This window comes from Tachysurus fulvidraco, chromosome 19, assembly GCF_022655615.1.
Source record: "Tachysurus fulvidraco isolate hzauxx_2018 chromosome 19, HZAU_PFXX_2.0, whole genome shotgun sequence".
Taxonomy (NCBI): Eukaryota; Metazoa; Chordata; class Actinopteri; order Siluriformes; family Bagridae; genus Tachysurus; species Tachysurus fulvidraco.
In genome coordinates, this window is record NC_062536.1 from 13,341,682 (window position 1) to 13,364,302 (window position 22,621).

The 22,621-nt window shown below is 39.6% G+C and overlaps 1 protein-coding gene across 4 annotated transcripts in view; it reads left to right on the plus strand.

The window, feature by feature from the left end:
* Positions 1-22,621, plus strand: part of arhgef39 (Rho guanine nucleotide exchange factor (GEF) 39) — a 48,454-nt gene that overhangs the window by 21,017 nt on the left and 4,816 nt on the right. For 2 of the 4 annotated variants that reach the window (XM_027151909.2, XM_027151910.2), the window contains exons 6-9: positions 5,079-5,149; positions 12,415-12,543; positions 17,348-17,577; positions 21,889-21,977. In XM_027151909.2, the coding sequence (XP_027007710.2) occupies positions 5,079-5,149; positions 12,415-12,543; positions 17,348-17,577; positions 21,889-21,977 (519 nt within the window). Of the gene's footprint in view, positions 1-5,078; positions 5,150-12,414; positions 12,544-17,347; positions 17,578-21,888; positions 21,978-22,132; positions 22,446-22,621 lie in introns of all 4 variants that reach the window. The other 2 variants (XR_007138728.1, XM_047804394.1) reach the window with 2 other exon arrangements.

Genomic DNA, 22,621 nt, shown 5'->3' on the forward strand with positions numbered 1-22,621 from the left:
TTAATATTGTACCATATAGAGAATCAGGAGAGCTAAGAAAAGAAAACGATGATGACGATAGCCGTTTTCCTCGAACGCTTGCATACCAGACCGCATTAGTCTCTCCATCCCATGTGTACTGCCATGATTGTCCCTTTAAAAGCCACTTTGGCACCCGTTTGTCTGTCCCAGCCATCGGTAGACTGCAAATGGAAGAGGACTGCTCCTGTCTCGATCTGATGGAGGGCGAGAAAGAGAAGAAAAAGAGGCAGCGAGAAGCACTCAGAGCAGAAATCAATGTCAGTTGTCAATGCACTTCAAGGTCACAGCCCCCGCTCCCCCCGAACGGATAGATTAAGAGAGTGATCGCTTAGCAAAACTACTTTTTCCGATCTTCACTTCACGAGTGACCTCTAGTCTTCTTCTCCAGTTTAGCACAGCTTGCTGTCGCTCTGCGTCATATTGCAGAGAGATCCCGTATTGACTTTCCAGCAATAAGACAAAAGCACAGTCTACTTAGGCCATAAATTCTTATCAGTCTTCTAGCCTGGGGAGGGCAATATGACAAATATATTATGTGAGGACATGGTCTGTGTCATGATATATCATTTCCTTCTAACAAATTGCCAGCAAAACCGTAATGTATATAAAAAAAATGTGTTGGGTATAAAATTCTACAAATGAACAGAAAATATCATTGTAATCTATGTTAATAATCAATGTTTGTTTCATGTAGTTTCATAAACTACATGGTAACAGGATAAAAACTAATATTCAGAACAAAGTTTATTGTAACTAAAGGTTTGATTTGTTTTTCTTTTTTTTGTGGTTTACAGTTTCTATGGTTTAATTATAGATTAAAACCACAATTAACACTAAAGAGGAGGAAAAATCTGTGTAAAAAAAAACTTACAATTGTATATAGTCACTACATAATTGAATCATCTACTCAACTCCATGTGTTAATTATTATTATTTTTTAATAAATAAATACTGCTCTTACCTTAGAAAACTATATTTTGGTATTTTACCTCTATATAGATCATATCATGAAATTTCCTAGCTCGTTTGGTTTTTAGTTACAATTCGGTGCACAGTGTGTTGTGTTCAGGCTGAAACCCTGAAACCTGGATTCCTCACGCTCCACTCTCCACAGTTTGTTCTGTTTGTCAGTTTTTTTTGGTGACTGTTCAAATCACCATAAGAGCCAGAATGTGTAGTAATGTAGATGTGGAGATTTCTCCGTACGTAGTCGCTCAGGTTCATCTGAGTTGTGAGATGTTTTGCTGCTTCTCAACAGATGCCGTTCGCATCTGTTTTTCTTTCTCTCCTTTTTTTAATAAGAAAATCTGTTTTTCAGATTCAAAGCAAGATGCTTGATAATTCAGGTGAGGTACAGCAAATTCCCTGATAAGACTGTCCGGGATGTACAGAGTACATCATCAGGAATAAACGAGTGTGCACATTCTGGGATTTTTTTTCTTTCTTTTTTTTCTTTTTTCTTTTTATTTCATCAAAAGTTTTGTACTGCTGTAAATAAATACCCATTACTGCATACCTGCATGACTTCAACAGGATTTGGTATGCATGCTATATTGACTCAACTCCTTGTTAGAGGGGAAGAGTGCAAATTTGAAAGGCTTATTGCAGAAGTTTCTTTCACTAAGGCCTTGAAGTATCAGCTTCCTAAAACGGCATTAAAGAAGTGAAGTTTAAAGAAAATGCTACTCGCAGTTTGGAGGCTGACGGGGGCTCAAAGCGCCTGCCGTTTGTTTGTTTGTTATTCAAACATGGCCGTGGGGCAGATGGTTATTATGACGTTTTTTTTCTTTCACATCACTTTACTTCAATTAAGTCATGTGCTGCTGCAGCTCTCGATTATTAAATCGTAACTTTCCAGCTCAGAAAGTATTATAAATGTGACAACTGTTTGAATCAGGCAGCCATTTTTCTTACCATCAGGTCCTTTAATAATGCTCTAAGTCAGGATATATTCATCTGTTTTAAGAATGAATAAAGAAGTGTTTACAAACCAACTTTTTCCCTACCTTTTAAAGAAAGTGTCTTAGGTGTGGCAAACATTCAGCTTGTACAGCATGTGAGCTGCAGGATGTTTAGTAATTTATCCTCACTTGTTCTTGTTAATTTTACTTGTTATAACTGTGTTAGTTAGCTCTATGATGGAGTAGATTTTCGATTCAGAGGTGCACAACCAGATGCTAAAGAGGGTTAGCTATAGTAAGAGTAGTGTAGTGTCTGTAGGGCAAAGCTTGTATGAATTAGGGAGAGTTAGAAAACCCTAACTCTGGCATTAAAGACATCACAGCGGGGCGAATGGGTGATGGTTAACGCTAAGGCTCGCCTATAGGTGCACCTTCCTCTCTGTTTCACATGTCAGGTTTGCTTTCCTCAGAGAGGCACCCGCTGAGAAACTGTATTCCGGGAGCTCGGGTGCCAGACGTAGCAGGTATCCTTAGGGTCCTAAGCAAGCATAGAATCTCAAAGGTCGTTTTCAACCATAACCTGCTGTAAGCTACATCGCAACACTGCATGGGGATGAGGGCCAGAGCATACTACAGCTTCAGACGCCGCCTTCGAATTTACAAACCTCTACAATATTACTCTGACTGCCAAAAGGCAGAGACTGTGTCTGTTTCCCGAGATAAGCAAAAATGTATAATCACAAAGTTTGTTTAGTAACCTGATTAGCATAAAATTAGATCATAATGAATGCACAGCAAGCACCTTTGATCTGAAGCTTGGACATAAAATCTCTTGCATCTAAAGCACTTATTAATAAAGTGATTACTGATCAGAAGTTTAGTATTGGACATTAACATGGATTGAAGCAAACAAGTTTCTCACATTAAATGAAGCTATTCCACCCAGTTATAGGTATACATCAGGCTGGGGAGGAGGTGTCGCAGTTATTTATGATGATAAGCTAGGCACCATGCAAAAACTTAGCCACAAAAAATAACTCTACCGAGTCAGTTCCACTAACTGTTATTTACAGACCTCACAGGCCATATTCTGAACTTCTTTGTGAATTTGCAGATTTCATTTCAAACCTAGTTGTTTCTTTAGACAAAGCATTAATTGTGGTATCTCAGACCATTACCTCTTTTTGTTTTAAAAATGGTTCTTGAACAATATATGCAATTTGCCATGTTAAAAGTACATTTATGCCTGCTACTGCAGAGAAATTTACCAGCAATCTCATCCATGATTCGATCACTGTCTGATATTGATCAGGCAAATGGCTTCTTAGTCAGTGTTTTTACTACATCCTAGTTTATTAGTAGTTTTAGTAGGTTCATTTAAAAGGAAAATAATCAAAGAGGAAAAAACTACCACCCTGGTAGACTGACCACACACGAACCTTAAAACAATCGACTAGGAAATTATCACGTAAATGGCGTCAAAATAAATTCTTGGTTCTCAATTTTCTATTTACTTTAGTTTATTTGTATAGTGCTTTTAACAATGGACATTTTTCAAGGCAGCTTTACAGAACATAAGACGTTTAAGATTATTATTATTAAGACACCTTTAAGAGGAACCAGACTCAAAAGATGCATCATCCTCGTTTGGGAGTGTGATTTATAAATAATGATCATATATGACCACTCATAAAAAAGCATCTCATAATGATCATGTCATATGTGAGGTGGATGAGTTACAACAGCAGAAGACTTGGTGACATTTTGCCAGGCTTGAACTGCCCTTTTACGGTGAGCCTTTGCCCACTGTAGCCTCCGAGGGCTGATTTTGGCTCACAGGAGTAGAGTCTGATGTGGTCATCTCGTCTTGTATCCATCCACCTCAAATATGACATGATGTTCCTTCTGAGATGTTTTTCATCACAGTTGTAGAGAGTGGTTATTTAGAGCTACTGTAGCTTACCCGTCATCTTTAATGGGTCTGGCCATTCTCCTCTGACCTCTCTGTTACTTACTTTTTCCCCCATTTTTTGCACCTTTCTGTCTCTAGAGACGGTAATATGTGAAAATCCCAGAAGATCAGCAGTTTCTGAAATACTCAAACCCGCAACCCTGTCACAGTCTCTGAGATCTCTTTTTTTCCCCTAGTCTATTGTTTGATGTGAACATTAACTGAAGCCCTTGACCTTCATTGAACTGCAGTCAGACGATTGGCTGATGAGTGAGTGTATATCATCAAAGAGAAACACTCTGGAAGTGAGACTGCATTTAAGAGGATATCATTTGAGAACGGCTCTGATCAAATCATTGCCTTTTCTCTGAATGTGATCTATCATTTCATAAATGTATTATTGCTATACTCACTGAGAAACGTTTTATTCACAAAGCATGTTTAGAAGAATATATGCCTGAAAACGGATTCGCCCCGAAATCTCTTGAAAGATTTCCAGTAAGTGGCAAAGCCCACGGAGGATCGAACAGTCCGTAACTTTTGAGTGCCGCCTGAATTGCACGAGGTCTTTGATGTCAGCAGGCACTGGACTCTATTTAAGTGAGCTGTAATCTCCAGTATTAAGGCTCACTCTGTCTTTATCTCAGCCTCAGAAACGGTGAAATAAATTACCCCCAAATTTCTCTTCCTCTCAATTCACTCTCACCTTGCGATAGGGGTCATTTCCTTAATAGGGCCCTTCATTTGGTCGGCCATTAATAACCTTTATCTTTGGACAGGCTGGTGATAGCACAATAATCAATATTTAATTTCTCCTTAATGTGTGGAGCTTAACCCTGTCAAATCCATTCACTTGTTTATGTGTAGAGTATGACAGGAAATATATTCACTTCCTATCACATTTTCTCGTTTCCTGTTCCCTCATTTCTCACCATGAGAAGACTTGGATTCATTGGGGATGAGTAAAATCAAATGGCTCTTTATTTATACTCTTTATTATTTATTTACCAAAAGCACTTGTTTAAGTGACCTGATATTTTCTTGGTAGGAATAATCTCGTGTTGTGATGCTGCCTGTCTAGCCCTCTCACCTGTGTGCTTTTTAAGTTTTTGTTTTTTTTTCCCCATCTTTAAAGTTGTATTTTTATTCATCTTCCAAAAACGCATGTTGTTTCACTGTTGCTTATTTGTGGATTTTCTCTGCAGGTACAATAATTTCTTGAGAGACTTGACAGAGAACACCAGTCCAGACAACCCAGAGTTCCAGCAGCTTTCAAGTAAGCGTTTCAAGCCTTTTCTGTCTCACAGCTCAACAAACACTCTCTCATCCTTGTGACAAAAATGTTGATGGGTTCATCCAACCTGGATTATTTTTATTATCTTTTTATTGTCAAGATCTGCATCAAAAAAAAAAAATCAGTCACCCAAATCCACGCTTATTACACGTTTGCCTTCCATTCTAGTTTGTCACTTTTCGAGAAACCTCTAAAGATCATTCAGCACTCGTGTGATCTTGCTTTGCTTTTGCTCCGCTAAGCAATGATACCTTGGGCCCTCTGGAGGGGGGAAAAAGGTGCAGAAAGTGGTGCATATGGTGGCAAAAACAAATCTGCCTGTGAAGTTTTTTCGCTTGCAGAGGAAAAGAGCCTCTCTTGTCTTTGTTAGGGTGACAAACAGAGTAACTTTGGGCTCTCCTTTCATCGTTCATTTGTTATTATTGTCACAGCCGTTACTGCTGATGCTCTCGCAGAGGATGAAAGTACGGCGAAGCTTAACGTGAGTCTAAATTCCCCGTGTGGATTTTGACAAAATTAATTGGGACCAGATCAGAGGATATCAACCGTGTAAAATATAAATAAATAAAATCTCCACAGTCAACAGAAGCTCCGATAATGACTAATTTCTATCGTCAAATAAACAGCAAATCAGACTTAAGCGCAAGTGTACACACAGAATTATTTATGTGTATCAATTAAAATCTCATTGGTTTCGTGCTGCTTTTGCTTACAAATTAAAACCGCGCCTGATTCTAAGATGAAGGTACATATCCAAAATTGCCCCTCATGCCATCGCTTCCTCTTCTCATTAAAGCCCTTTTTTTTCTGCTCGTCTGCTTTTATTAGGGGGGCGGTGGGGGTTTGCACACCCAGGCCAAGCACATTGTAAAGGGAATTATTTAAAAACAACCCCAGACAAATCACGTTGCATCTGATTAAGCAAACCAGCACTGAGAATTTTCCAGCAGGCTCTGTTGTTTGCTAGTTCCACCCTTGTTGTATTGGAGTGTTTTCTCAATACCCCCACCCTTTGACGTTTTATGTGGCACAGCTTTAATTGTGGTAATTGCCGCACTTCACACTCCTCGTCAATCATAAATTAAAGCACCTTTTCAGCACATACTTTTGCATGCCTGTCAGCCAGCCAGCATGACAGCCACCCACTGACCAATCCAGCACTGTCAAAGGTTAATTAAAAAAAGTTAACACTCAAGAGTTTCCATTTAAACACACTCAATGGATAATGTGGAAAGAAAAAAAAGTGATGGGGAGAAACTGTCTGCGGAATGTATAATGAGAGGTTTTTGGTCGTTAATTCAGAAAGGAAGGCTCTGTCGAACACACAGTTTTATGCAGGGATGGATGGATACCTCCATGGATGGTATTTTTATTGTGATTCACAACTGACTACTGTAAAGCTTAAGCTTAAACATTTGGTTAAAACCTGTTGATTCATTTTCTGTGACAGTAGCATTTTGTCTCCACAAAACTATCTCCATATCTAACTATACAGTAGGTGAAGATGACCGTTCATGCATAGTTTATAGATCACTATAAGATTACCATAGATGGCACTCAGAAACTTTACAGACGGTTGTAAACGTTCTTCCTTCGACAGTTTTAGGATTGGCATCGCTAGAATCACTAAACAGTGAATTGCTTCAGTTTGATAGATAGATGGATACTTTATTGAACCAAAAACAGAGAATGGCTTCCCTTTTGAAGCTGGTTCTCCTCAACGTTTCCTCCTCTTGCTGTCTCAAGGAGTTTTTCCACACCACCATCACCTCTGGCTTGCTCATTAAGGAAATGAAACGAATCAGTCAAAATTTAGTTAAATGCACCATACACATTATCCATTTATTTGACAAAATGTATAAAAACTGCAGTCCAGGAAAAACATTTATTTTTTTGGCAAAAGGCTGTGGGAAAAGAGCAATGAAACAAATTCCACATCTTGGTGACAACAGAAAGTCTGCTCCACATCAGGCTGCTTCACAGCCTTTATTTACTGCAAATAGAAGTTTAACAGAAATGCTGGTGTGCACATTCATCCATCCATCCATTCATTTTTTTCCACTAGGTTTCCTACAAAGGGTTCCACAGAACCTGGATTATATCCCAGGGGACTCTAGAATCAAGCCAGGGTACACCCTGGACAGGATGCAAACAAATCACAGGCCACAATCAAACCCCACAGACAATTTAGAGATGCCAATCGGCCAATAATGCATGTCTTTAGACTGGGGAAAGAAACCTGAGAACCAGGAGGAAACCTCGGAATCAAATCCCCAACCATGAAGATGTGAAGCAAGCCACTAAGCCACCAAACCGCCTTTTCCCTCTGACATTTTCTTCAAAATTTTAAAGAAGAAAAGTGTATAATGCAGGCCTTAAAGATTCATACCCTGTCCCTAAATACATTGCTGAGGTAGACTGCATTTATCAGCCAGATTTGTAGAAACCTTCAAAATAAAACAGCTATTAGTTCATGGTTCTTTGGGTGGTTAAAGGATTTAGTGTCATTGAGAGATTATAACTGAGATTCAAACATATCTATAGGGAAAAGAAAACCTCTGCATAGAAACTTTAAGAATCAGGAATCTTTCAGATGCCTTTGCTCATAATAACGTACACTATAACTTCAAACTAGAGACACGACTCGTTCTTCGGTTTCTGCTGTAATTTATAGAATTGTTCTGAGGATAAGTGTTCCAATTAGTCTAATTATTTTATCATGAAGAAACGACTGCACTGCCTCTACTGCAAGCCCAAAGAGTGGAATGTAAAATTAGTATCCATCTGCTGCATGTTGTTTTCAACTGCGCTAATGCCTGTGCAGACGAATATACTCAGCACACAATAATTGGCCAAACCGTTTATTCACAGCTTTCGTGTTATGTAACTGAAAATGTATTATTTGAAGCACAGCAAGCGTCACCTCTGTGTGTCATTTAGTTACAAAACAGTTTAAGTTCTGTTCAGCAATCTTAACTCTGCTTGATGTACAAGAACTCATGATTTGGATGCAGGTAGAATCAAATTTGTGCAAAAGATTTGTTGTGACGTACAATTTCACTAACTTCTCCTTTAAAATCAGGTCTCTACGAGATCTTAATAGTCCTGGTACTATAATAATAAACGACGTGTTTTCTAGGCCGACCCAAACGTGAGCACGTTCCTGGTTCCTTCAACAAAACAGCTATAGGATTTTTGGCGGTTGGATTATTACAGACGATACGCTCAGTGATCAACAGTTTATAACGTTTTCCAATCAAAATAATCTTCACAAATGAACAAGACTGCTAATTTTGAAGCCTAAATATACCATCTGTAGATGTTGAACGCTATAAGTGAAATACACAGTGGTCGCACGACTTCAACGTGACCACCACTACGCTTTCCATCTTTATTTTAAAAACGTTTTTCCTTATAAGGATCCTCTGTGCTTGGTGTCCCCAAAAACGTCTGTAGTCCCATTTACCCACTTGTTAGCAATTGTAAAAGCTTAAAAAAATACACATGGGTTATTACTGATAGATTTTATTTTGTTGAAAAAAATTTTAAAATATCTTGAGATTGTAATAGGTTGAGATTCTTGAAATATCTTGGACCTCATTTAAGACATTAAACCACAAACCTATTTATAAAACTAACAAACAAACAAAAAGAAAATTCTTTCAGGCCGATGGAACCGGAAGAGCTAAAATACTCACTCATGTCCAGGATTTAGGGCTCATTCCTGCAGCCTGTGAGCAGGACTGCATACTATGGCTAATTAAAGGAGACTCAAGCATATACACACACTGCACAGCGGCATATCGCACTCAATCAGTACAGTCTGCATGTGTTAATACACTCGTGCTGGGTCATCTGTCTCCAGGGGGTTGATGTCAAAAAAAATCAAACACGTTCTGTTTATATGTACAGAGTGTACACGTGCAGTACATGTAGATGTGTTTGCATGGGGAAATAGTGAGGGCTTGTCCACTATTGTCAATTCATATCTAGGGGAAACGAGTGATACCTTGAATAAACACCTCGCATCACATAAGTCCAGTCTGAAACTGGAATTATACAGAAGCTAGTTTTGTCATTAGAATTCAGTATATGCAAATGGTCTAGTATACATGTAGGTCTTTGACCACTGGTGACTATGGAGTACATTTTTCTTAACATTTCCATTTATGACATTTGGCAGACGCTCTTGTCCAGAGAGACATGCATTTTTCTCATTTATACAGCTGAGCAATTGAGGGTTAAGGGCCCAGTAGTGGCATCTTGGTGGGCCTGGGATTCAAACTCACAACCTTCTGATCCCACATGCATGATTAAGACACTAGAAATTTAAATTTTTTATCTGTTTTGAAGGTTTGAAATTTGTTTGCACACACGGCAAATCAGACTTATTTCTAATCACATACTGTATAAAAGATGAGCGTCCACTTGGTTTTAATTCTATTTTATTTTATATAGCACTTTTAACAATGGACATCGTCTCAAAGTAGCTTTACAGAACACAATGTTTTTTTCATTCATTTAAATGTATTAATGAGCAAGTCTGAGGTGAGTGTGGTGAGGATAAACTACCTTAGATGGTGTGTGAAAGAAACCATGAGGGGAACCAGACTCAAAAGGGAACCCATCCTCATTTGGGTAACACCTGAGTGTGTGAATGATCATAAACACCAAAGTGTGATTATAAATAATGTCCTTTCTACAGTCAATTGGAGCTCTTAAACAACTCATAAATTAGCTCATCTGTACTGATTAAGAGCTTAATCTCAAGTCCTCATGGGCTCTGCGACTTCTCTTCAAATGTCCGAAATCATCATGATGGGGAATCCAGCTGGAGCTGGTACATCTCTAAATGCCTCGGGATCCTCAAGGGGTTGGCCTCTTCTCTTTGAGGTCTAAAATCTTCATGAAGTAGAACACAACTGGAGCTGGCACAACTTCTGGATGCCTCAGGATGGGCAGAAAAAGAGAAGCAATTGGAGAGAAGTTAGCGTAGCTGCTGTTTATAATGTTACCAATCACTTAATATTATTATTAGAGATCAACTCTAATATAACACATCATATGTACATTAGGCTATGAAAATGAAAGTGAGATAATTAGGCAACTACCATCTTGGAGATTTTGTTATAGATGATATGAAAAAAACTTAAGGAAATGTTTAGACAGTACTAAAGGTAATTTTTCAAGATAACCATGACAGATAAAAGGATGAAGAGGGTATACAGCATTCATGCCGTTGTCAACGTAGGTACTACAGCTCTATATGTAGTGTATATATGTGTGGTCATGCTGTGTTTGTATACTGTTTGTGTTTCTCCCCTGACCTGCCTTCATGCTGGCTTTCACCCATGCTGTTGCCCAAGTTGCAGTTTTTTTCCATGACAGAAAGCAGCACACTCCACATGAAGATTTTTTTTTCCCTCCCATTTTGGCATTCAGATTGCAGAAAATCTTTCCTTCCTGTTCCTGTAACATGCCATTTAATCATAATTTAGCTGCCTGTTTAATCCTAGCCATCTGTGTAATGCAGTTTGAATGATTGTATACACAGTCACAGGTTTCTTTTCTATCCCTTAGCACTTTGGTCATAGCCAAGGTCACAATTTTGGAAAAAGATACAAAAAGAAAAAAAGATAAAATAGACTTTTGTCTTTCAAAAGCTACAGCTGTGAGTGGATTTCAATTTATTATAAACCCACCATTAATAAAACACAGACAGAGAAGATAATTTCCCACTTCCCTGTGTTTCTGCTATTGATTCCGGCTAAAGCACGCCCCCATCTGCCATACAGGTAGACATACGAAACGTTAGACTTAAACCTTGACTGTAGTTTTATCTACAGAATAACGACATGAAGGGAAAAACTGACAGCTCTGTAATGTTATGGAGGCATTTGGCTGGCGGAGTGTGGGTCCGTTTCTCTTTTTCGAGAAAAGTCTCTCTGCTAATATATAAAAGGCTTTCTGACCTGCTTTTCTCTCCTGGTGGGAGTGGTCTCATCCGGGATGACTCCGCCCCATTCACAGAACCTGCGGGTTCACTGAATGGGCTTATAGTGGCTCAACATTCTATTTAAAAACCTTATGCTCTTGTTTCTTTTAATTTGTCACCAATGCTGGGTCTAAATACCCCTGTTTAAAAAAAGTCAACAGTTTAAAGGTTATGGTTAGAATCAATTTTTCTTTATACTTACAACATTTTATTAGCATAAGTAGATCTATTCGCATAATTTTCCGTAAAATGCTTTTGATTTGTTTTTATTTCATTTGTATATGTTGTCATTTTACATTGAGGGTGAAAATAAAAATCTCACGATCGATCGTCGATTATTTTCTATCACGGAAAATCCTCTTGTAACAGATGTGTAGCTTTTTCTAATCTGCGTTTCTGTGTGTTTGTGTGAATATGATGAATTCTTCATCTTTTTATTACTTGGTTGAAAAATATTTCCAGCCGAATTCCTTAAATCTGCGGGGGTGTGCGAGTATTTACCCTGATGCCATCCTGACAGGCCTTTAATGCACCAATTTTCACTTCTTGCTTTTTTCAGAGGTTTTTTTAAGCTTGTCTTTAGTAAGAGAATTATTAAGTACTCAGATTCAGTCACAAAACGTTTCAGATGCAAATGCAACATCAAACAGCTTTAAACAGGGGTTCTAAATTGCCTTTTAACTGCAAAGCTAATGCAATGGATGGATTTGTTTTATGAACATAATTTTTTTTTTTAAATCCTTATTTAAATATGTGCAGTAATACTCTTGGATCTTTTATCCAAGCCATATCCAGTGAGCATGTCATTTTAGATATTTTCTTAAACTTTCCACCAACAGAAGAAATGCGGTCGAAAATTGACATTGTTTATAGTTCTGCTTGTTTGAGTTCATGTCAACTACTATAATAAACAAATAATAATAATAAAAAAACTTTGTCTCTTGAGTGTCACTGGACCCCACTTGAGAACCACTTCCTTAAAGTATATATAAAAATGACTGTAATTCCTGCCAGGAAGGCTGTACACGGCCATTCTTCCGTTTCAAACACCATGTGTGAGAGTCGACACAACACGCAATGCAGCAGTGTCTGAATCCTTATAGACTGCACTGTATTGACTTCACAAAACTCACAGATGTTATTAAGAAACAATTCACGCTTGCCTATGTAGCTGTAAGATCCTTGTGTTTGCAGGGCAGTCTAGGTGTGTGTTTCATCTGCTGTGTGTGTGTGTCTGTGTGTGTTGCTGCAGAGGCAGTGAGCGCTGTCTCCGAGGTGGCCCAGTGCATCCAGGACAACGCCCGCAGCCATGAGAACCACCTGCAGCTGCAGAGGGTCCAGAAAGTGCTCAAGGGCCGAAACACTAGGCTGCTGGCTCCAGGTTAGTGTCTGTGATCTGCTATTCCTTTCATCTAACCTCTATCTCTCTTTCCATCTCTCTCTGTCTGTATCTTGGAAAGAGAAAGAGAAGGAAGTTTTCACCAGGTGGGAACACAAGGCTGTTTCAAACATGGACGTTGACACAAGATGAGCATTTTGCACGTTATAATCTTATATTCGAGCCCGAGGATTAATCGACAGCATTGACTAGCTCCCTGTGTTAATTAGAAAGGTGGAGAGTGTCCTTTATCTCTTCACTCTTTCCATTCTCTTTCGCTACTTGTGGAGTGGAGGTCCTTTCTTCCCCTGTTGTTTGTCCCAGGGGAGAATGGCCATGTGTAACAAAAGAGAGACAGCTAGTGATGGAGAGAGAGAGAGCGAGAGTGAGAGAAAGACAGAGAGGGCCTTGTCGTCAATGCCTTGGCCTGCCAATCTCCCCCAGGACCAATTAGCGCTTCTCCTCATCTTGTGGACCGGCAGATAAAAAGCAAGCCGAGGAGAAAGAGAGAGCATGTGTGAGAGAGTGTGTACGTGTGCGTGCACAAAGGTGTTTCGAGGCTGGCGATGAATACCCAACGAGCAGCGGTCTCGTTTCACGCAGAGCCGGATGTGGGAAGTGTAAAAATCCCTTTCACTCTCCCTCACGGGCAGGATTTTCAGGCCTCTAGATTTCTCCCAAGCTCCATGCTTTTGTCCATTAAGACTTCTCCACCTCTTGCTGACTTTTTAAGAGAGCAAACTCCACAGACTTGCACTTGATCCATGATTTATTCTAAGTGCCCAAAAGAGGCTGATGCAAGTGGCATCTATGTTATTAAAGAAAAAAATCCAGTCTGAATCTAAAATGACCTCCGATAAAAGGGTCTCATTTCACTTTGGCTAATAGTTTTCTACATTACCAACAATCCAGTTCGACTGTATGCTGAGAGCGGTGCAGAAAGTTTTAGCCCCTGCTTGAACTCTATGTAATGCAGCAGAGCTTTAGTCTGTCCAGCTCTCCCACCTCCTCATCTGTACACTTAACAGATCAGCTTCCAAAAAAAGACTTTTTCTTCACTATTGTAACCAATAACTTCTCATGCTACACTCACACGTACAGTGGTTCGCAGCTGCAAAGCGACCGGGCGTTATTTATTTTTAACGTGAGCTGGTGACTTTATGCATATGAAGGACTTGATGCAGTGACTATCAATGGTATTGAAGACAGTAGAACACACACAGCTTCTCCTTTATCTCCTATGATATGATGCACAGATATACACTGCTTTCATAATTTTAGAAACAAACACTAAATCTCCCTCCATAACTTTTCATTTTAGTGGCAAGAAAATTAATTGCTAGTTGCACTTCACGCTGATAAACGTTATTGCTATGGCAACCAGAAGTAGGAATGGAATGCCTACCGGCGACTTCCTAGTACAGCGACTGGGGATCTGTGAACGAATCACAGGGACCCCAGCAAAATCAAATTTGCACCAGAATCACTAAGCACATCACAAATATTGCAGCATAAACACATTTAATGCGTGTCCGGGTGAAGTATTTCTTTAAGCGATGAGCATGGAGATAAGGGTGCAATGATTCTCAGAAGCAAAGGCTGAATCAATGGGACATCGATACAGCAGACAGTTTGTCTGTTTCCTGAGAGCCATGAGCGGGCGCTCTGCCGCCACTACTGCTACTTCTGTCCACAAGCTCCAGCTCATCTCTCCCCTTTTTACACGCTAAAGGACAAAGAGGGACGCTGAGGCAGGGGAGAAAAAAAAATCATTGATTAACAACACAACCTTGCTTTTCTTCTTATACCAATGCTTAAAGATACCCAACAACGTCTTTCTTTCCTTTTTCCTTCATAAGACCAGTGCAGGACATAACTTTGAGCACATGTATATATTTCAGCAGGAAGAACAGAACTTCAGTGTCTCGAGAGTCAAGAGTGGCTTTGCAGGCTTTGAAAAGGTTTTTTTTCCTCCCAAGCCTTTGTAGCTTCCCGACATGAAAGTATAACCTATCAAACCAAGTCCAGCTTCAAATTAACAATGATCACGCTCGGTGTCATCTAGCACCCATCATACGCACACAGACTTTCATGTGTCTCCCTGTCTTTGGCCTGGTCACATCAGGAGGACACGGCAGCCTTTGTAGTGCAACCTTTAGCACCCAGAAATTCATCGGGCCTTTGTAGCTGGGCAGAGGTGCTCTTTGACAGGGGGAGTTGAAAGCGTACGACATGGAGAGGGGCGCTCGAAGTTCCTGCTCTTTGAACTGCGCACAGTTGATGGAGCAGACAGAGTTTTTCGTCAGTGTGTCAGTCTAAAGCATAGACAAAGGAACTGGCAGAATGACAGCACCTAAATGAAAGGAAATACTCATTTAATATATTCCATACATCAACAGGTCACTGATAAAAGGATTATGTTAATTTTTTTGGACCGGGTCGCATTCAACAATAACATCAATAAAAACAAAACAACAACTCTGCCCTCAATAAACGTGTTGCTGTGTGGTGCAATTACTACGGCATTCAATATGAGAAAAAAGATCGAAGGCTCCATGTTCTTTTTCAGGGACATTCAACATCACCTTAATGCCGTACAGATACATGACAGACTCTCAGCTGCCACTCGGTGTAGCTAGCTAGTTAGTGATGTATGCAAAAAAAATAATAAAAATTTCCCCCAAAACCCCACAAATGTTTATTTGTGTTTAAACCCTCAAAAAGTAGAAGGTTTACTCAGGTGTTTGTTAAACAAATACAGCTAACCACAGGAAACAACTTCTAAAGAATCGATCCACTGTCTTTCGCTAGTTTGGATTTGACAGCTCCAGTTTCGCTGCTTTATAAAGATGTACATTTGTTCTATATTGCAGAATCTCATCAGAAGCAGTGGATCATTCATGTATTTCTGTTCAGTTTTATTTGTATAGCACTTGGTTTGGACGTTTTCGTAAAGCAACTTTACAGGGATATAAAAAATTTTTCAAAATAAAAACTAGAAAATTAAAAACTGAAATTTATATTCATCCCTAAAGAGCAAGCTAATTGCTGCTATTACATAAGTCTATATATGTTTGCAAGAACACCCCCGTGCGTACAACCCTTTAATTTTGCACAACATACAGTATACACTGGTCTTATTTCTCTTTATGTTTACCTTCTGTTCTATGTTTATGTTCTGTAAAGCAGCTTTGAGACAAAGCCCATTGTAAAAAGCGCTATACAAATAAAATTGAATTGAACTGACTTGAATACACACTGGTCGATGCTATTTTGTGTATTTGTCCTGTAGTGTTTTGTATTTTCTGTCTGCACTGTTTTTTGTCTCTCTCTGTTTGCACTCGATTACATACGATACAATTTATGTGGATAAGGCGACTTTAAGCCATTAGCTCTGTGCTGTTCTATGTAGCACCATAGTCCTGGAGAAACGCTGTCTCATTTCATTATGTACTGTGTCATATATGTATTATTGAAATGACAATAAAAGCTTCTTGACACTTGAGAGGCAATGAGGGCAAAGAAAACCTCCCTGAGACAATATGAGGAAGAAACCTTAAGAGGAACCAGACTCTGAAGGGAAATCAACCAGATTATAAGTTTGATTTATTAATCATTTCATTTCTATAACTGTACACTAGTCATAAGTAATTGTTTCAGCAGGAGGTACGGCTTTGGCTGACTGCTTTTCACCTGTTGTGTGGGGAGGGATATTCAGACACAGCTATATTTTCCCTTAATTTCTTTTTAAGTTAAAAAACAAAACAAAACAAAATGATGTTTACATTGATGCTTTTGTGTGGACTGGATGTTCTGTTTAAAATATATATATATATACATGTGGGTGGGGCTTAAAACTTGATGCTAGTATTTTTAATGAGTATCTGATTGGTGAGGCTGTGAATCTCAACATGACACACTAGAAAGTATTCCTTCCTTTCCATCTTTCTTTCCATTTCCTTACTTTGTTTCTTTAAAAAAAAAACCTCCATTATTCCAAACTCTGACACAGAATACGATCGCCAAGCTTGGCTTGTATCCCATGACGTGAAGATACTTTGATGGAAAATGTTTGTCAGTGCACACAACTCTTATTGAGAATAGTTACATAACTGACTGAATATCATAAGGGACTGTAATCTATCTCTTATTACAACAGGAGTAGTTTCCCCTGGCACATGGGACAATATTGTTTCTTAATGTTGTTAGAATTGAGTTGGGGTTTTTTTTTCTCTCTCTCTCTCCCAGAGATGGCCTCCTGATTTAAACCTCACTATTTGTTGAGCAGCAAGCAGACATTGGCCAGTTAAATGGATTTAACCGATTTACAGGAGCCATCAAATCTAATGTTCACACACCACCTGAGAGTCTCACGCGCCGTGTCCTTATTGTAGTCACATATTAAAACCCGTGGCATTTTAAAAGCAATTTGACCCCTGTTCGCCCCCTCCGCTAATCATAGAAAGCTCTTCTTTTTTTGCTCAGAGTATCCATTTTGAACTCTCTGCTTCGGCTGCAATCTCAAGGTGTGCCGGGGCAAATAAGGAATCGGTGGCGAGAGTGAAATTTAATCTTATCTTGCAAAATGTCAGCATCCAATTTAGTAGCCATCATACACCTGCCAGTCAGTGAGAGCAGAGAGCACAACAGCTCTACAACTACTGCGTCTGGGATTTTGCTTTTTGCGGTTTTGTAAACACCATCCAGTGTATATGTTGGATGTAAATGGATAAGTCAGAGTATTAATGAATCTGAAAACTCAATCCTGATGTGAGCTCTTTCTCCTGTCTTCTCCTCCGTCTGTCAGGTCGCTGGTATATCCGTGAAGGTTGGCTGAAAACGGTGCCCCCTAAAGGCACGGAGACCAAACCTAAGATGTTTTTCCTCTTCTCAGACATCTTGGTTCAGGCCAAACGGTGTAATCCTATGCATCCAACAAATGGAGACAAGCTTTCCTGTCAGAGAGTCTTCCCGCTTAAGGAGTGCACTGTGGACAAGGTGTTTGGCCATACCAAGAGCCAGGGAGGCCTCATCAGTGTGAGTGAGACATGCACATTACTGTTTCAGTTTATAAGTGTATCTATATACAATGAAATCCTTGTGCAACATTTGCACACTTTTACCCACAGACACTGTATACAAATAATAAGCCAAGTCTTATCGAGAGGTTCAAACTTTGAACACAAAAGGTTGTGCATGATTTATAATATGCTCTTTGCTGGTACAGCTGTACATACTCCTGTACAAGGGTTAGGTAATAACGTAGCTGGAGTGGGAAATAAAGCCACATTATTACATCGCAATCATTTTTAATTATTTACCCTTTTTTAAAGGTTTTTTTTTCTACACAAATGTTTCTATCTTGAAAGTAAATATTGATTTCAAACCCTTTTCTCCTGTCTGAGATACCCCAAGTGCTTGTTCATAAGCATGCAAAATTTGAAGGTGTTTCCTTCAACCAATACAATTCTTTGTACGGTTATCTCAACAAAGGGAAAAACACACCTTCAGTGTAAAAGCCAACAGTGTCCTTACTCATTTTATATAAGACTTGTATATAAGCCATAAAATAATTCATTTCTTTATACTGATCGAATATGTCCGATAAGACGATTTCTATTCAGTTGTTGGTAAAAGGGGATAAAAATACATTACAATGTATAGTATTTAGAACAGTATGATGCAGAGACGCCACTACTCTCACTTGGGTTTGATGAGATATTTTCAATATTTATTCAATGACAAAACAAAAACGTTAAAACACTACAAATTCAACCACAAAATAAGAAAAACTTGCCATCTTGTTACTTCAAATTATTTTTATATATCATTTATTTAAAATACCTGGAATATCAAAGATTTCAGTGAAATTAAGTCTCTTGGGTTATCTCTTGGGTTTTAACTGTTCTGCAGCATAATTAAGACATTACTAGTGTTCGTACTACACACTTGGCTACTTAAGACGTGCCATCTACTTACCAAAACATATTTACTTAGTAGTCTGGAAATTTCCACCAAACAAAGGCTAAAAAAATGAATTATTACTGAAAAGTTTTCTCCATTAGGTCTAAAGCAGTTTTCAGATTTGTCAACATTCTTGGCAAATCCCCTCTATCAAGTGCAACATTTCAGCACACATGAGGTTAAAAGATTAATTGATTTCAGACAGATTGGATCCCCAAGTTAGCAAAAATGCTCCATGCATCATTCTTCTCTCTCTAATTGCTCTAGTTCCTCATAACGGTTCAAGCTTTAATGTGTCTCCTCGCTGCTTGATCTCTTTCCAGGCCCGTGTTGCCGTCGGGTGACAAATTACATCTAAATGATCAGTGTGCTGTCGTGAAACATTCAGCTGAACGTATTGCACTTTCAACCACTGCAGTCCAAACCAAACAGTTTGAATGCTGTGTTTATCAGTGTTACTACATGAATGAGGAGTTCTGTAATCTCTGTCTTCTGCTCTCTGCTTGATTGTGCTGTTTGTTTAAAAAAAAAAAAAAAAAAAAAAAAAGGTATTTTAGATCTCTTAAATTTAAAATTTTTTTTTTCTTTTTTTTTTTGAGGGCAGAATCCAAAGCATATCCTACATTTTCTTAAATGTCACATGATTTTTGGTGTCTATGAAGCAAGAACCATTTGATATTCTCAAAGCATCAGCTAGCACAAGTCTATAATTTCAGATGGGAGATGTGCTGAGATCATGTGGGAGGCCTAGTGATGTCCTGTATGGTTTGGGCATCATTTAGAGCTGGCTGATGGACTGCTTAAACGCTTGTCGTGATGGGATAAGAGGAACCCTCTCGTACCACTCCATCAGATTAGAGCAGAGAGCCATCTCATCCTCTGTACCAGCAAATACATCTTCCTCAAGCACTGTTATTGCTCTTCTCGTTTTCCAGCCCCACTCCATCCTGCCTCTTCGCAGGCTGCCGCCGCTGCACGTTATCTAATGGCAAGAAATGGCATTTCATTAGCTTGTTATCCGACCCAGGGCTCAAATGCATACTCAATAGCATTAGGCGTAATTTCTCATAAGGACACATTATCGATCCCTGGTGCTACCCCACCTCCTACCTGGACCAGAGGCGAAAGAGACTGTCAGCACTCTCAGGCCCCTCCTCAACCATGCCATGAAGAATTAAAGGCAAATTAAATTTGACAGCTGGAAATGCCATGGCAATCTATATGCAAAGTTTGAAAGAAGAAGTAAAAGGAGACTGAGGTTCTTTCACAAAAAAAAAAAAAAAAAACTAAACTGAAGATTTCCTTTCCACATGTTTATATATCCATTTATTTATTTCTCCACTCCTATCTGTCACTTCTGTCCTTCTGTCTCTCCCCTTCTCCTGTTGAATATTATGCTGCATCCATGACAGAATCTCTTTGATGTATAAATAATCAAGCGAAATTACGTGCACCATGAATATAGCCTTCGTGCTTCGCCGTTCACATTATACATAGTCATTCTTACCTAAGAGGGTCAGATAGCGTGACAAATCCCTAATTACCGCGTCGCAATGGAAGCAGGATCTACGTGTGCATAAATCAAGCCTCCCGTCCCCCACGCGGTGGCCGCCTGATATAAATGGCACTTCACACCAGCTTGTTCCTCGCTCACTGAACTCTGTAATTCGATAACACTTTTGATAGTACATTCTGAATCTTAATCTTTTTTAATATATAATCAGACCTTACCCCCTCTGCCAGATTTAACGACGACGCCATTATTTTTACTGAGTATCCTTTGCTTCCTTGTCTTTCCGTCATTAGGATTCTGTTCCTGGCTGTAATAAAGATTAGAGCTGATTATTGATATGCCACCGGTAACCGCTGCTGTTTCCTCTGTTCCAATGGCCCCAGGTAAATGTGAAAGGTCATTTAATATTTTCCAGGCCCCCAATTATAATCCACTCTAATGGGTTCCGGTTTGTAATTATTCAAGGATAAAGCTAGTGCCTTTTGTTTGGTCTTGGACGGCACCCATTGTGTTGTTTGACATGCCTAATCTCTCGCTAAAGTCTCCTCAGCATGGATGAGTGATGGTAATTACTGTTGACTCGGAGGATGAGCCGGCTGATAGCAGGAGGAAAAGAGAGACGCTAGAGAACTAACTTCTCGAGTGCAGGGGGGCCGCCAAATTAGCATTGAATGTGCATCTTTGGTCGACAGGTGTCTCTCTTGGTTTTCTTCCAGCTGTTTTATTCTCTAGTCGATGGCCTGCTTCGTGAGTTGACATGCTGGCATGTACATGAACAATCGCCGTGGTCGAAGGTGAATTCATGAGGTCAGGCTCGGTTCTTGCAGGAGACGTGCGATGCACAGAAGGCCGCAGGTGTTGTCTTGCCCTTGCTATTACTTTCGGTAATTAATGTCCCTTCATTTCTGTGAAGAGCATGGCTAATAATGGTAGTGTAAACAATCTTCATTTGCCACTAGGTAGTGCTGTGAAATTCGTGGGATTAGTAGTTCAGGGCTGCCCTCTAGTGAGCACAAGTGTCATGTCCTCCTGAAGCCTCGGTGTCTTGAGAGCTGTCATCAGCGACAGAAGATCTTTCTCTCTCTTCTTTTTCTGTGAGCAGTGTTGGCTCAGTGGTTATAGTTCTGTACCAATCAGAAGACTGTGAACAACACCAAACTGCCACTATTGAGCCCTTGAGCAAGGCCCTTAACCAGTTCGGCCCCAGAGGTGCAGTATCATCACTGACCCAGCAATCTGACCCTAGCTTCCTAACAAGCTGGGACATACAGTGTGAAGAATAAGAATTCATTCTTCTGTACTTGTATATGTAAGGGATAAAACACGACCAGTTATTCTGTTACAGGAAAATAATCATCGAAGTGGTGATGCGATGAAGCAGAGTTACCTGAATTTGCTTAGTCTGCTGTAAAAGCAAGTCTTATACACATAATTACTGCTTTTAAAATTATAAATGAACAAGACTTTGTGTCATTTATGTTAAGTAACATTTTGACAAAATTGAAGTTATTCGCTCACCTGCCTTGCTTTTTTTCTTTACCAATGTTTATTATTAATAACAACAATAATAATAATAATACCACATTGTCATGTTACCCAGAGGTCCTCTGTCTTGAAAGTTTTCCTGTTTCCTGAAAACTTACTGATTAGTTAAGTGCTGACTCGTTCCATAATCGGATAAAAAAAAAACTAGACGTCATCTTATCAAAGCTGCACCTAATCAGCACCTGTGCTATTTTAAATAACTCATATATGTTTGTTGTTAAACTTGTATATGTCTACCAATCCGAATAGAGAATCTGGCAACAAAGTGATATTAAAGACTGTCCATTGTCTTTCTTTCATGTTTTCTGTCTTCTCATCTCTTACAGTTGACCTTCTCCAAAGCCAAGCTGCTCCTCATGTCCAGCCATCAGGAGGACATTAACGATTGGTACCGCAGTCTTTGCCTAGCCATCGGGTATGCGGACGCTTCATCCATATTTTCCATCTGTAAAACTTAATTGTGTAGCTCCGAGCTTCCCCGTCTCTCTCTCTCTCTCTCTCTCTCTCTCTCTCTCTCTCTCTCTCTCTCTCTTTCTCTCTTTCTCTCTCTTTCTCTGTCCCCGCCTCCAGAGCTCCAACCTATAGTCAAGGCAAGTCACGGCTAGTTTAGCATCAACCTTGTCTTCTTTCAAAGGACGTCGGGGCACAAAGAGGTTAGCATCAGGGCAAGCTCCTCACAAGGGAAAAGACCTAACTCTCATGGCTAGGCTAATTAGTTTATAGGCCTGTCAGAGTGATGGCGGAGCACAGAGGCCTCACAGTGAGGAGCCTTCTCGCCGCTGGCCCTGTGCCCAAAGCACCAGCTCAAGGGAGTGTAATTAGCCACCGAGCTGGACAGGTTGTGGTGGCCGAGGTCAGAGGCGAGCCGCAGGAGGAGGAAAAGGTGTGTTTGTTTGTGAGAAATAGAAAGATAAAGCAAATGACCTGTTGAGATGTAGTCAAGTGAGCTCTTTCTTTTTATTTATTTCTCTGCTGCTTAAGAGAAAAAAAAGAACTAGTTGTTAAAATACATCCTGTTATTAAAGCACCAATTCACCCAAAACTTTTTAAAGATCGTAC